Source organism: Ctenopharyngodon idella, chromosome 1, assembly GCF_019924925.1.
Source record: "Ctenopharyngodon idella isolate HZGC_01 chromosome 1, HZGC01, whole genome shotgun sequence".
NCBI lineage: Eukaryota > Metazoa > Chordata > Actinopteri > Cypriniformes > Xenocyprididae > Ctenopharyngodon > Ctenopharyngodon idella.
In genome coordinates, this window is record NC_067220.1 from 38,695,450 (window position 1) to 38,711,383 (window position 15,934).

General features: G+C 37.6%; 2 protein-coding genes across 2 annotated transcripts; both read right to left on the reverse strand.

Moving 5' to 3' along the window:
- Nucleotides 1-1,069: 1,069 nt before the first annotated feature.
- hadh (hydroxyacyl-CoA dehydrogenase) lies at nt 1,070-7,919 on the reverse strand. Its single transcript, XM_051899518.1, has 8 exons — nt 7,743-7,919; nt 4,723-4,851; nt 4,458-4,615; nt 3,338-3,464; nt 3,136-3,225; nt 1,765-1,837; nt 1,567-1,683; nt 1,070-1,488 (listed from the first exon to the last, which is right to left on the reverse strand). The coding sequence occupies exons 1-8, from the start codon at nt 7,857-7,859 to the stop codon at nt 1,370-1,372; spliced, it is 930 nt and encodes a 309-aa protein (XP_051755478.1). The 5' UTR covers nt 7,860-7,919; the 3' UTR covers nt 1,070-1,369.
- Nucleotides 7,920-8,849: 930 nt separating this feature from the next.
- Nucleotides 8,850-15,853, reverse strand: LOC127515627 (cytochrome P450 2U1). Its single transcript, XM_051899507.1, has 5 exons — nt 15,262-15,853; nt 13,043-13,696; nt 12,778-12,939; nt 10,721-10,888; nt 8,850-9,794 (listed from the first exon to the last, which is right to left on the reverse strand). Exons 1-5 carry the CDS (start codon nt 15,698-15,700, stop codon nt 9,616-9,618), a joined length of 1,602 nt encoding a protein of 533 aa, XP_051755467.1. The 5' UTR covers nt 15,701-15,853; the 3' UTR covers nt 8,850-9,615.
- Nucleotides 15,854-15,934: the final 81 nt, after the last annotated feature.

Below are 15,934 nucleotides of genomic sequence, written 5' to 3' on the forward strand. Positions count from 1 at the left end.
GAGTTGAAAAGCTAGGAAATCATTTCTTTGCAGCTGCACTAATATTTCATCAAATGCAGTTAGATTAAAAAAAAATATACATTTTAAAGTGTTTGTAGTCATTGTATGAAGATGTTTATCATAACATTGTAGTTATTCTGGACTCTAAAATTAGAGAGGTAGATTTACATAATAATAAAAGTAAATGTTTTGAATATTTTCATAGCTCCATTTGAAATTTCTGAATAATATTGATGATAAATGCTCACAACTTCCACAAAAAACCCTACTGCAGGCCTGCCTTCAGTGATTTTTTTTTTTTTTTTTTTTTTTAGTCCAAGGAAGTTTGCAACAACTGGAATGACATGTCTAATATAAATACACCTTTTTATGTATTGCAGAGTTAAGAACTGAAAATATATTAATGAATGCTTCAGAAGGCAAAGTTCTTACATGTCTTCGACAGCAGAATGTGATGTGAGTCCACAGAAAGAGCATCTGAGTTCACTTTAGTCCCTTATGTAACATAAGAAACTCAGAAGTCAGATTGTTTCATAAAAAGAAAATCAGCAAACCAACTTTCAGAAGTACCAAAAGTTAATATACAGCACAAATCATGTTAATAAACATGTTATTTTAATTATTTATAGCTTCAACTAAAATGCTTGATTTTTTTAATGCGAATTCTCTATTACTGTGAATCATGTGCATACAGTGGCTACAAACTGTATTTGGACATTAAAATCTACTCATTTTTGCCTGAATAGTGTGCTTGTGCTGTCTTTAAAATAAACGTCCTTTGGTTTAATATTTTATTTATATATTTTTTTTAATTTTGTGAATTCATTGATAATTGCTTTTTGGAAGGCTACATTTTCTGTTTAGCTGTTTAGTTCTGTTTTTTAGGTTTAGACGACCTCTAGTGGCTGAATGTTGTATTATGAGGAAGTTCCAGTGCTCAATAATGACTGACAATAATAAACAAAATAACTCCCCAGTCTCACTAAGACTATAAAGGCTTGTCTTCCTGCTAATATCAAATGATGTGTATATATTACAATGAATGCAGTAATTACAAAACGCATGGAAAGACATTTTCAAACCTTTTAATTTTCGACACTCATTCAAAGTTTATAAACACAAGTATTTTAGCAAGGCACAAGATGTAGTGGAAGACATTGCTGTCTTATAGACCTTTTATGTCCTGATAGATTTGCAGGTGGTCCAGAATTTAATACAGGACTTCCCTGGGAAAACTGGTGCATCTGATCACTCTAATTAGGTTTCATTCCTGACTATATACATTAACATTGGTGCAACTCAGTCTTTTGAGGACTAGTGGCTCAGTCCAGTGCATTTCGTAAGGTGAAAGGCTGGTAATCTTCACTTGTTACTTGTGTTTGTAGAATCCCTCGCCGGTTTTCTTACCCAGCTTGCCCTCTGACACCAGTTTGTTGAGCAGGGGACTGGGGGCAAACAGGGGGCTATCGGGGTCCATCGCATGCCAACCTACACAAACCCAGAGTTATAAAAATCAACACAATACTATTACATTAAAACTGGCTATACTCAATTAAAAATGCTCACCGTCAATTATAAACTTCGCAGTGTCCAAGCCAACATAGTCCAGAAGCTCAAACGGCCCCATGGGATAACCAGCTCCAAGCTTCATCGCCACATCAATGTCTTCCTTGGAACCGTGACCTGGGAAAAATATACAGCATTATGAAATAACAAAAAAGTTTTGGTATCTGTTCATCACCCTTGACTGCTTTACACACGTACCTCTCTCATGTAGTCGAATGGCCTCCACCATGTAAGGAACCAGCAGACGATTCACTATGAAACCTGGAGTGTCCTGAGAGGAGACAGCATCCGAAAGTTGAGGGACTTTTTCAAATCTTCAAATATCTAACCGCAACACGAACCTGAAGCTACAATTCGCACGGGCTCACCAAATTCAGAAAAATGTTGCCTGATCGAATGAGTCTCTATTTCTGCTGCGACATTCAGATGGTAGGGTCAGAATTTGGCGTAAACAATATGAAAACATTGTTCCATCCTGCCTTGTATCAAGGGTTCAGGCTGCTGGTGGTGTGCTGGATATTTTCTTGACACACTTTGGGCCCCTTAGTACCAATTGATCATCATTTAAACACCACAGCCGACCTGAGTATTGTTGCTGACCATGTCCATCCCTTTATGACTGGGTTCCCACTCTTTTTCAGAGATCATTTTCCGAGACATTTCAAATTTCATTATGACTGGATTAAAAGACTAGGCTCACAGATTCATGGCCTGAAGTAATATATTCCAGAAGTCTTTAAAAACTTATAGTTTATGTTTTAATTTACTATTATTGACAACATTCAGTCATTGTACTTCAGTCTTTTCTTTTTTGGAAAGCACATTTTCTATATTCATCTTAAATTATTTTCTAGTTTATTCATATTATATTTATAAACTATATAATAAAATGATCCAAACAATCATAAGTAATAATCTAATGAATTATTATAACATAAACAAACAAGATATCACAATTGCGTAAGTAATGCTATATTTATTTATTTTAAAATGATTACAATTTTGAATAGTAAAGAAGAACAGATTAATGAGTGAGTCATTGGAGTCATTCTTTCAAATGATTCATTCAAAATGCTTATTCATTTACGGACAAAGCAAATGACGGTCTGTATGAACAGGTCATTGAATCACTTTATCAGACGATTCATTCAAAAACACAGATTAATTCAGGAACAAAACCCCTCTGTGTGTTGCTAAGAAATATTCTGCTCCGGCTTTGTTTTTGTTTTCTAAAATGCAAGTAACTTCACCATACTCAAATGTCCTCCACAGTCACCAGATCCCAACCCAATAGAGCAGCTTTGGGATGTGGTGGAGTGGGAGATTCGCATCATGGACATGCAGCTGACTAATCTGCAGCAACTGTGTGATGCCATCATGTCAATATGGACCAAAATCTCTGAGGAATGTTTCCAGCACCTTGTTCAATCTGTGCCACGAAGAATTAAGGCAGTTGTAAAGGCAAAAGGGGGTCCAACAACCTGATACTAGCGTGGTAGACCTAAAGTGTCTTGTGAGTGTGTGTGTGTGTGTGTGTGTATTACAGATACAAGATTACAGAATACTTACTTTGCATGAGACAGGATGCTTCCCCAAAGCTTTGCTGAACTCAAGGAGAGCGTCAAAAGTCTGTTGGCTTGTTGCTGGAGCTTTAATCACCTGTCATACAGTTAACAAGATACAATGCAAGCTTCAATATCTTGAACAGAAATTGACATTTTTATTAATGTGGATGGTTATGCAGTGACTGAATTGTAAATTTAATCCAAACCTCCACCAGCTTCATCATTGGGACGGGGTTGAAAAAATGCAGACCGCCAAAGCGATCTAATCTGGCCGTGGAGCTGGCGATGTCTGCGATCGGCAGGGACGACGTGTTGCTTGCGAAGATGGTGCGTCTGAAGAGAGCACAAACATCTGATTGATACAACAACACTAAACCATGCAACAAGGAAGACCCTTACTTTTAGTGCACTGTGAAAGTATTCAAATTAAGATGCCACAATTTACACCAAAATTAATCACTGAACATAAGCTCTTATTTTCTCAGCTTTTCAGAATACTAGATTCGGATTGGCGGATCTCTGCATTCGGCATCAATTTTTTTTGTATAACGCTGATGACTGAAGTGACTGTTGTCAACATATTTCCTAAATAGCTGTGCTCTTTCTTCTGGCATAATATACGTTAATAAAATCAGTTAATAACTGTTCAAAACAATCACTTCAGCAGCATGTTTGTACCATATTCTGTTTATTCTGATAAATAAAATAATTTAATTTTACTTTTAAGCAATACATATATTGTCATTGCCATTTGTTAATTTTAAAACTACAGAAAAAAATTATGTAAAAATAAATTCTGAAAGCTTTTTTTAGTGCTCGAAGGACATCCTACAATTATATTTTATTATATGCTGATTATCATATTTTTAAATTTGATGGTTTCATTATAAATATGGTGAATTTAAATTGAATCCATTTGAATTTAACTGTCATGTCAACAAATGGAAGTTAACCAACTGTTTATCATCATGTTTTTACACCAAATAGCATACTTTCCATATTCTTCAGATATTGCAAAACTGTTTATTTAATTACCTTGAACAGAAATCATTAGCAAGACTTTTGTCTCAAAATATCTGTCTCAAAACATTTCTCATTTGCTACATAAATTCATAACATTTTAAAAAACATTAGAAATTTGATCAACTTAGCACTGAATCAGCCAAATTTCCATGTGCATAGTGAAAATAATGAAGTGAGTTTGTGCCATCTAGTGGTTTAGAGGAAAATGAAACCAAATGTGCAGATTTTTAACCCTGTTGTACCCTATTTTGTTTCCTATTAATACTTTAACTGAGAAATTGAAGAGAAGACGATGATTCTTACTCTGGGGCCACTTTGTCCAGAGCTCCAAACAGATGTTGTTTGACTTTGAGGTTTTCCACAATAGCCTCCACCACAAGATCGGTGTCCTGAACTACAGATGCAGCATCTGTGCTTATAGAGACATTCTTCAGGACTTTCTGAACAAATGCTTCTCCATCCTAGAGAGTGAGTCACAGTTATCTTTCAATGATTTAATGAACAGCACCATCAGTCATGAAATCAACAGCTTTGGGACTTTAGTTTATTTCGGTGCTGTCAAACTAACCTCAGGTTTTTCTGCAAACTTCTTCTTTGCCACTCTCTTCAGACTAGCCTCAATACCCTTTGTAGATTTCTTCAGTATGTCCTCAGATGTGTCCACCAACACCACTGAATGTCCTGTGGATGCAGCAACCTGAAACATTAAGAGCATGATGCAATTGTTGACATCACCACACAGAGTTCAGTTGTTGTGATGTAGACGGCGAAAATTCGAAATGCATTCAGGGTTCAGTTTAATAGGAAACACTGAAAATTAATGGAATAGTTCACCTAAAAACAAACAATCTGTCATTTACTCGCCCTCACGTCTATGGAAGCATGTTTCCAGGTAATTGTGCCTTTTTATCTCACAATTCACTTTTTTACAAAAAATTGGGAGTTTATAACTCGTAATATGCAAATCTGAGAAAAAAAGTCAGCTCACAATTACTAGTTTATATCTCGCAATTCACACTTTATAATGCGCAATTACGAATTTGTATCTCACAATTCTGAAGAAAAAAGTCAAAATTATGAGTTTATATCTCTCAGTTTGGACTTTATATCTTGTAATTGCGGGTTTATATCAAAATTCTGAGAAAAAGGTCAGAATTACAAGATTGACAGGCAACCTAACCAATCATAACGCCAAATCCGCCATTTTGTCTGACAAAGCAGTTGGTGGACTTGAACTTGAAAAATGATGTGTACTGGCGTCTTTCTGTGGTTAAATTGTGGTTCATTTATGTTTATTTGATGATATAAGTTAACTAGTAAGAAGAGATGATCGGTTCATGAGCCGCTTGATCTGAGGCGCTACAGATTAACACATTAAAATGGTATTAAATTTCTTTAAAAATGACAACATTTGAAATTTGAGACTTTGTTTCATCAAAAGTAACCTGCTCTGTCTTGTCTGTCGATACATTGTCAGTGTCCTCTTTGCTCCGCGATGTATTTTTCACTGTGAGAACTTGATGTGTGGCGTGAGAGCGGCATGGCTTGTCGGACATAGCAACAGTAACTAAAGGAGGCGGGCCTTTGCGAACAGTCAATTGCGAGAAAAAAAGTCAGAATTGTGAGCTAAAAAGTCACAGCTAGCTTTTATATTTTTTTATTCCGCGGCGAAAAGTAGCATTGTTAACCACCACGCAAATGTGTAGGGCCCCCTGCTGGCCAAAAGCAGTTACCTCAATTCGTGACTCCTTTTGATATAATTTATTTACGGGCGGACTGGATAAGTAGACAGAAACAACCATGAAGCACACATATCCAAGCGGAACTCAAAAAATAAAGGAAATTAAAGAGAAGAAATCCAATGCTGAAAGTTTGCCAAAGCTTACGATTTCTTTTTCGAAGAAAAAACAAAATGAAACATCTGATGAGGCGGAAGACCCAGAAAGGTCGCACACTGAACAAAGTATGCCCACATCGTCACTGACTGTACATTTGCCGGCAGCTATATGGTTGGGAATCGAATTCCAATTCTGGAATAGCATACTTAAGGTCAGGAATCGGATACTTGTTATAAAATTAACATTTCTATTCAACTTATCGATTCTTGTGTGCGCAATTAATGTGATATTCAACTATTTAAGCACAAAAAGATGCCACTTGCCTCTCATATAATGCGCAAATACTGAATTCAATTGAGTTATCTTGCGCTTGAACGGCCAAATGCACAGAAAATTGTCAAATATCCTTGTAAAGTCACTGATCTTGACTGAATAACTTCTGTAACTTTAATAAGGATTAATCTATATATTTTTTATAAAAAGAAAACTATATGCAGTGTTATCCTACATTTGATTTCTTGCACTTTGCTGTTGTATCAATTTGTGCTACTACAAAATGTTGTACAAAAAGACACAATATAAATATGTTTGATATATCTAAATGTTTGACTTTTCCATTTATTTATTTACCTTGTCGGAATCGAAACGGGGAATCGATAGGAAACTGAATTCGCCATAACGGCAGTGGTGATTATAACTTGTGTACGCAATGTGTAATGTATCTACCTTTATTGTAAGCTCTTTAAAAGTGGAAGCATATTTTCATGTAGTGGTGGATTTTACTTGTGGATCCAGTCACTTAAAAGAAACAGCTAATCACATTGCAGTTATGCAAACCTTTATGAACTAGAAGACAGACTGAAATGATTTGGAAAAAGAAGACTTTTGCTCAAGCTAAAACCAAGAGGGTTAATTGATCATAGCTAAAATGATCCTGTATAATTTTGAATATGAAAGACAATAGACAAAAACAAGACTTCTGATGAAAACACGAAGGTGTACTATATCTTATAGCTGAAAGGAGTAAGAGGCAAATTGTTGGCTGCTGTTATCCAGTTCAAAGTAAAATAAATCCATTTTTTAATGTCTCACTCAATTCTGTTCAAAATTACTGTTGTGTTGTGAAGGAGGCCTGATTTGCTTAGAGCCGCCAAAATGGTAATACCGCCCCTGGTGGCGGAAACAAGCTTCCATGCACGTCTTTCCAAAAACTGTATTATGACTTCGTTACTTTTGTGGAACATCCAGTAAAAGAAGACATAATGATGCCCGTACACAATCAAAGTCATTGGTTACAGAAATAGTTTGGTTATCAACATTCTTCAAAATGTCTTCTTTTGTGTTATGACTTATGGGTGAATAAATAATGACAATTATCATTTTTGAGTTAAATTATCCCTTTTTCAAGGAATTTCAATATGCAATATAGATATTATTCACATTCGATATATGTGCTTTATAAACAAAATCGATAGGAATGCAATAAGCATTAACCTTATATATATGCTGGAAAACTTAAGTGGGTGAAAGGTCACTCTGAAAGACAGTCGCAACACGGTGGGAGAAGTTTGCAACAAACTGGCCACGATTCATTGACACATTCTGATTACCGCAATGCAACTACATGCAGCATGAAACTATTAAAGAATAATCTTGTTTTATTAACTGTGTGATAGCACTTAGCTTGTAGCCTAAATGGCAATACGCAAGCTCGTTGCAAATTAATGCAGCCATATTAATTTCTCGTTACCTGTGCAATGCCAGCACCCATCAGTCCGCCTCCGATAATAGTGACATGTTTAATTGCAGCATGTAATGCTGCAGAAGTTGAGAGGGTCCTGATGGTCTGGCGCGTGACGAAAGCCATGGCGGATGTATCGCGAATGACAGACTGCGCGTGCACACAAGCTTCTCAGCGCCAGGGTTGCCAGGTCCCACATTTCTTCTACTTCTTCTTCTGTTTTTTTGGCGCGTTGCATCCTGTGTGCATATCGCCACCTACTTTTGCTGTTATGCAGTCATGGTTTATTTTTAATCAATTTCTTCCTTGTTTTTGCTCTTTTCTAATTGTTCACATATACTTACATATCTAAATAATTATTCATACTTACATAATTTTTTTTAATGCTCTATCCTATTCCTTCTTCCCAGGACCCACCTGTCGCTGCGTGTTCAGCTCCTCCAGACTAATTCCGTGGTCTCCTAAGATCCAGAATAGACTAGAGCATCCGCGTTCTATATTTAAATCCTTTCACTAGGTCCCACATTTCCAGCCCAAAGTCGTCTCTAAACCCACCCAAAAGGAATGAAAAGTAGCCCAGTTTCCTGCGGGATTCCCATAAAGGGACTTAAAATAAACGTTTTTAAAATTCTCTATTTCTATTTGACTTGCTCCTTCAGCGGTCTTTAGGTTGCCAGATATTCATTCCAAGGATCAACACACATTAGTAAAATAATGTATTTTCGTTTTTCTTTGTCTACAGTTAAACATTTGGCGGCCGCGGTACATTATATAAGTAGCCAAAAAAAAACCAAAAAAAAAAAAAAAAATCCGCGAACCTGGCAACACTGCTTAGCGCGTGCTCGAGAACTGAAGCAAGGTGAACTGATCACGTGGTTTCCCCATGCAATGACTTTTCACATATATTATGACCTGTTGATATGCTGTTATAATATACAACTCATTGACAATGTGTTTATTTTTTGAAAAGTTTTTAAAATAATAATTATTAGTTAATAAACCAAAAAAAAAAAAAAAAAAAGTCCTAATAAAGTTATCAAAAAATAGTATATTTTACCAAAGAGGCAAGTGTCAGTCAGTGTAAAGCTTGTGATGAAATACACAAAACATGACAAATCAAGGTGAATATTGCTTTTCAGCCTAATATTTTATTATGCATCATTTCCAATCAATCAGTATTTTTTTGTGAATTACAGTATATAAAACATATGAAAATACTGTTTATATAGGAGACATGAAATTATAGCTATGAAATTATCCTTAGCAAGACAAAGCCTGACATTTCATTCCAAAAATATTTCAATTATAATTTCCTCCACAAAATAACATCAAAGACGATACATAATGTTTAAGATAGAAATGACTCTATCCTGGAAATGTTCATGACTTTTAGAAAGAACAAAAGACAGAACTCTTCTGTGGTGCATGTATGTCCATTGTTAGTGGACAAATTAAATAAATTAGCAAGAGTTGTTTAAGAGTGTGTGTTTTTCTAAGGACCTATTTTCAGGCCTATAGTTGAACACCCATTAATGTTTTTCTAAAACATTGAACCATGAAATAGAATGTATGAAACAATTAAAATAAAGGAAAAAACAGTCTCTTAGTACAGTACAGTACCCCAGTAATAATTTTTGGGGAAAAAATAATAATTCCAGTTGAATTTTATTTAATTAAATAAATAAACAAATGTAATAATAAAACTGAAATATGCTGATATAATACTTAGGAATATTTAGCAAAAATAATTTCTGACCTTTTGTTTCATCATGCAACTAAAAAGCCCTTACCTTGTAGTGTGGTCAACATGGTCAACCTGTGCAATTTGCTTCCCAATAATGCCGCATTGCTTCAGCAATGACTTGTCTTTTTTAAAGCTTGTTCAGCGTGTTTTCACACAGACAGTAAATGGGCATGGAGCCAGAGTCAGGCCAAAGCGTCCATCCATAGACGGAGCAGATTTTCCCTCAGGAAGCCTGAAGGTGAAGGCCTGCATCAGGCTGGTGAACATCAGAAACAGCTCCATCTTAGCCAGCTGCTCTCCCATGCACACCCTGCGACCTGTGGCATACAGAAAAGACTTTATTTATTATTTGAACATAGGCCTCATTAAAAGAGTAGCTGGTAACTTAGGGTACGTTTACACGACAACGATGTGCTAAAAAATGAAAACGTTTTTCCTTTGCGTTTTTCGCGTACAGCGTTGTCAAAATAATCCCCGTTTACACGGATCCCTGAAAATGACTAAAAACGCGCTATTATGCTGCCAGGCCAGTAGTTGGCGATGTCACTTTGCAAAGAAACACTACGCACCTGTAGACTGAACACGTAATACGCATGCACATGATGTCACTGTTTTCGCAAATTCACATTTTTCGTAGTTTACACAAAGACAATAACAGTATCAAAAACAAAAATGTTCACAGTACTCATGAAAGAGTAGGCAAAAAGTACCCAGATGACCTACTACTTGCGGTGAGATTCTAAAGTGTGCATACGATGGATGCTTTACTGTCCCATGAGGCCACGGGCTGGTAGATCAGATGACAATGACATGGCGGATGTAGTACATCCAGATTACATTCATACTACACTCATTCATACTATTTAGAACATACTCTTTAGCAGTTGTGAAGTAATTACTTATTCAAAATAAGTACCTACTCAAGAGAGAATGCAATTTTGGATGCAGCCATGTTGTTCGTGGGCAGCCAATGAAGACCATAGTCTGCCATTATGCACATTTGTTACAAACCTGCGTAGGTTCATGCAGGAAGTAAGACTAGAATTACCGAGATTACTGACTCGTTGAAGGCAGTTCAGAATCAGTTCTTTATTTTGGGAGAATAACTATCTTGCGCTTTGATCTTTGAAACTTTTGCAGACCTTTTACATTCACAAACAGCTATATTACACACTGCATGAAAGGAGATATCTGAAAAACCATAATAGAGCCACTTTAAACACTAATTATTGCTAAAACATACCTATTCCAAATGGAATAAAACAATCTTTCCTGAGAAGTTTGCCCTGTTCATCCAGAAATCGGGCTGGATTGAAGTCATCAGGATTTTCCCACACAGTGGGATCCCTATGTACTGACCAGAGGTTTGGGATGATAACGGTTCCTTTAGGAATGGTGTACCCTCGGAACTCTGGGAAGAGACAAATATAGCTGAAAAAATCATTTAAACAATTAAAAAAATGTTTTTATGTGTCCTCTGAAAGTATCTGTACAGTGATAATATTTGTACAAACCTTGGGTGTGATATAAAAATACAGATTTTAAAGGTTAATGTGTGACTATTATCAACCTTGTGGAGCCAATAAGTGGATTATGGCAGAGTTCAAGTTGACCTGGTTCAGTTTTATTCATTAATAATTTACTTTAGACAAACATAAACATAAAAAAATAAAAGTCCAAATACTTTCAGCTGGGCACTGTATATAAAATATAATAAAACATTCAGTGCCGTTCAGTGCTCATCTACCTGCTGAGAACAGTTTCATCTCAGCCAGTGCTTCAGGGATTTGCCGCTGTGTCTTACAGTGGTTAAACATGAGATATAATTCATTTTGGGTACATAAAACAGGCAATCTTTGGTCTTATTAATCTATTACTTGTTCCAGAGCAAATCGAATTATGCTATGTTAAATTTCATAATTTAATATTAAGGCTATATTACTTTAAATATAATACTTTTAATTTAATATTAAGGCTTTATTACTGTTTATTCGTGCCTATGGCCGAATCACAGCCGTGCTGATATACAGCCATATCACACAGCTACGAGTGTGATATTGCTCATATACACTATATTGCCAAAAGTATTGGGACATCCCTCCAAATCATTGAATTCAGGTGTTTCAATCACTTCCATGGCCACAGGTGTATAAAATCAAGCACCTAGGCATGCAGACTGCTTCTACCAACATTTGTGAAAGAATGGGTCGCTCTCAGGAGCTCAGTGAATTCAGGCATGGTACCGGTTGCCACCTGTGCAGTAAGTTCATTTGTGAAATTTCCTTACTACTAAATATTCCACGGTCAACTGTTAGTGGTATCATAACAAAGTGGAAGCAATTGGGAACAACAGCAACTCAGCCACGAAGTGGTAGGCCACGTAAAATCACAGAGCGGGGTCAGCGCACGCTGAGGCGCACAGTGCGCAGAAGTCGCCAACTTTCTGCAGATTCAATAGCTTTTTAGCCTTCAGATTAGCTCAAGAACAGTGCGTAGAGAGCTTCATGGAATGGGTTTCCATGGCCAAGCAGCTGCATCCAAGCCTTACATCATCAAGTGCAATGCAAAGCATCAGATGCAGTGGTGTAAAGCACGCGCCACTGGACTCTAGAGCAGTGGAGATGTGTTCTCTGGAGTGACGAATCATGCTTCTCTGTCTGGCAATCCGATGGGCGAGTCTGGGTTTGGCATTTGCCAGGAGAACGGTCCTGCCTGACTGCATTGTGCCAAGTGTAAAGTTTGGTGGAGGGGGGATTATGGTGTGGGGTTGTTTTTCAGGGGTTGGGCTTGGCCCCTGCTTCAGCATATCAAGACATTTAGGACAATTTCATGCTCTCAACTTTGTGGGAACAGTTTGGGGATGGCCCCTTCCTGTTCCAACATGACAAGGTCCATAAAGACATTGATGAGCGAGTTTGGTGCGGAGGAACTTGACTGGCCTGCACAGTGTTCTCAACCCGACAGAACACCTTTGGAATGAATTAGAGCGGAGACTGTGAGCCAGGCCTTCTCGCCAACATCACTGCCTGACCTCACAATGCGCTTCTAGAATAATGGCCAAAAATTCCCATAAACACACCGCTAAACCTTGTGAAAAGCCTTCCCAGAAGATTTGAAGCTGTTATAGCTGCAAAGAGTTGGCCAACTCCATATTAAACCCTACAGATTAAGAATGGGATGTCATTAAAGTTCATGTGCACGTAAAGGCAGGTGTCCCAAAACTTTTGGCAATATAGTGTATAATCAAGGGAGTCAAATTTGCCCCATTTCTGTATTTTTCTGCCAGAGGCTAAAGCTCACCTGTGGTTTCAGAGGCCATGTGGGGTATTGACAGAGGAACCACTACAGTCATCCTCTGCACCTCCATAATGGTGGCTTCTGTGTACGGCAGACTGCCCTTATCTGTCAGAGACGGGACTCTCTCAGATCCCACCACGGCATCAATCTCCTGCTGAACTTTCTCTGAGGATCATTAAACAAAGATGTTGTATATTATCAGTACTGCTATGTTCAACCAAAGCTTTAGACGTTTGTAAATGACCTCATGCAGAGCTAGTGCACATACCTTGCACATCAGGATACAAGGACATATAGAGAATACTCCATAGGACGCTATTTGTGGTAGTATCAGTGCCCGCAATGAAGAGGTCCCCAATGATGTAGAAGAGATCGTCTTCTGAGAACAAATTCTCTTCTGAACTATTTCCCTTTTGCTTTGCGAGCATCTCCACCAGATACATATCTATGAAATCCCTGGGATTCTCCGGATCCAGAGTGGCCCTGTGCCTCGCTATGATTTTCTTCAGGAATGCTGTGATATCGATCTCCACACGCCGCAGCTGCTTGAAAACGCCGCAGGGCAGGTAGTACAGCCAGGGAAAGACGTTGACCAGCAAGATGGAGGTGTTGACGCTGATCTCCAGCCCATGAGACATGAGATCCAGCATGGTCCGGAACTCCTGGTCCTGGTGGTGGAAACGCTGACCCAGACTCAGGGAGGAGATGACGTTGGAGACTGCATTGCTGATGAGAGGTGTCAGATCGATACCAGAAGGCCCTGCTTTCTCAATGAGGCCCTGCAGCTCTGTTTTAATCATGGTCAGGCCTTCAAGGATGCACGGCTCCAGACTCAGCTTGCCAAAGCCGAAGCTGCGCAGAGTGCTGTGACAGAACTTACGGTTTGTCCGCCACAGCGGACCGTAGGGTGCAAACACGATCCCTGTGAACAACATTCACTTCAAACATACAATGCTTTGCTTTTTTTTGAAATGCCATTTTTAATATTGAAATACTATTGGTTTTTTTAGGAACTTTAAAAATTCTATTCTGTTTTGCAGGATTATAACATTATGTTCTATTCTGCTCCAGTCTATCCTACTGATTTATTCTATTCTACCATGTTTTATTCTGTTCTATTATTTTTAGTGTTCTGTTCTTTCTACTGTTCTATTCTGTTCAATTCTAAATTATTCTATTCTGCTCCAGACTATTATACTCTGTTCTATTCGATTCCATGCTGTCATGTCTTATTCTGTTCTATTCTGTCTATCTCTTCTACTGTTGTATTCTGTTCAGTTCTAAATTATTCTATTCTGCTGTAGTCTATTACTCAGTTCTATTCGTTTCCATGCTGTCATGTTTTATTCTGTTCTATTCTGTCTCAGTCTCTTCTACTGTTATATTCTGTTCAATTCTAAATAATTTTATCTTGCTGTAGCCTATCACACTCTGTTCTATTTGATTCCATTCTGCCCTGTTTTATTCTGTTTCAGTCTCTTCTACTGCTCTGTTCTGTTCAATTCTAAATTATTGTATTCTATTCTAGTCTATTATACTCATTTCTATTTGATTCCATGCTGTCATGTTTTATTCTGTTCTATTCTATTATTTGTCAGTCTCTTCTACTGCTCTATTCTGTTCAATTCTAAATTATTCTATTCTGCTCTAGTCTATTATACTCTGTTGTATTCAATTCCATTCTGCCCCATTTTATTCCGTTCTTTTTCTATTGTCTCAGTCTTTTCTACTGTTATATTCTGTTCAATTCTAAATAATTCTATTTTGCTGTAGCCTATCACACTCTGTTCTATTTGATTCCATTCTGCCCTGTTTTATTCTGTTCTATTCTATTATTTGTCAGTCTCTTCTACTGTTATATTCTGTTCAATTCTAAATTATTCTATTCTGCTGTAGTCTTTTACACTCTGTTCTATTCGATTCCGTGCTGTCATGTTTTATTCTGTCTCTTCTACTGTTATATTCTGTTCAGTTCTAAATTATTCTTTTCTGCTGTAGTCTATTATACTCAGTTCTATTCAATTCCATTCTGTCATGTTTTATTCTGTCTTAGTCTCTTCGACTGTTATATTCTGTTCAATTCTAAATAATTCTATTCTGCTGTAGTCTATCACTCTGTTCTATCTGATTCTGTTCTGCCCTGTTTTATTATGTTCTATTCTATTCTGTCTCAGTCACTTCTACTGTTATACTCTGTTCAATTCTAAATTATTCTATTCTGCTGTAGTCTATCACTCTGTTCTATTCAATTCCATCCTGTCCTGTTTTATTCTATGTCAGTCTCTTCTGCTGTTCTGTTCATTCTAAATGATTCTATTCTATTCTGCTCCAGTCTATTGTACTCTGTTCTATTCTGTCTCAATCTCTTCTACTGTTCTATTCTGTATTATTCTACTCTATTGTCTTCTGTGCAGCTGTGTTCTGCTCTAATCTACTGATCTATTATCATGACATGCAGCAATCATTAACTATGACTGGTTATCCTACCTTTCCTCTTGGTGATAATAGTTACGAGCGGTATATGCGGTCTGTCAGAGAACACCTCCGGATGGTTTAACATCGCATCCCGGACAGCGTCATATCCCGTAAGCACGACCATGAGCTGAGGCCCAACAAAAATGCTGAATATGTTTCCGTAGAGTTTGGACATCTCGACGAGTCCAGCCTGAGGTGACAGTGGATTTGAGACCATCTTTGCAAACTCTTTGCGATTATGTGCAAATCGTTTTAAAATAAATGAAGGCACTAGGAAGCCACCGAAGTTGCCCACGATGGGCCATGGCTTTGGACCTGGAGGGATGTTCGCGTATCTTTGACGATTCCTGTACTGTTGCTGCACATAGAAAACAAGCACAAACGCAATCAAACCCACAATGCTCGCAGGCGAGAACACATACTGCCACAGCAGACACAGGGAAGCGTCCATGACTTGCTCGCTAGCTCGCTCACAATCCACTGATCCCTAAAACAGACGCATAGTTCCTCCAGGATCAATACCTGTTATCTGCTGATCAAACACATTTTTTCTTCCTGTGTTGTGTTGTTGACACGGCATGGGTTGTGTGTTTTTGTATTTTTATTGGCTGAGAGGAGCAAGCTGAGAGTTGATTGGTGGATAACGAAAACGAATGGGTGGCGTCAACTGAGGACATGATCCAAT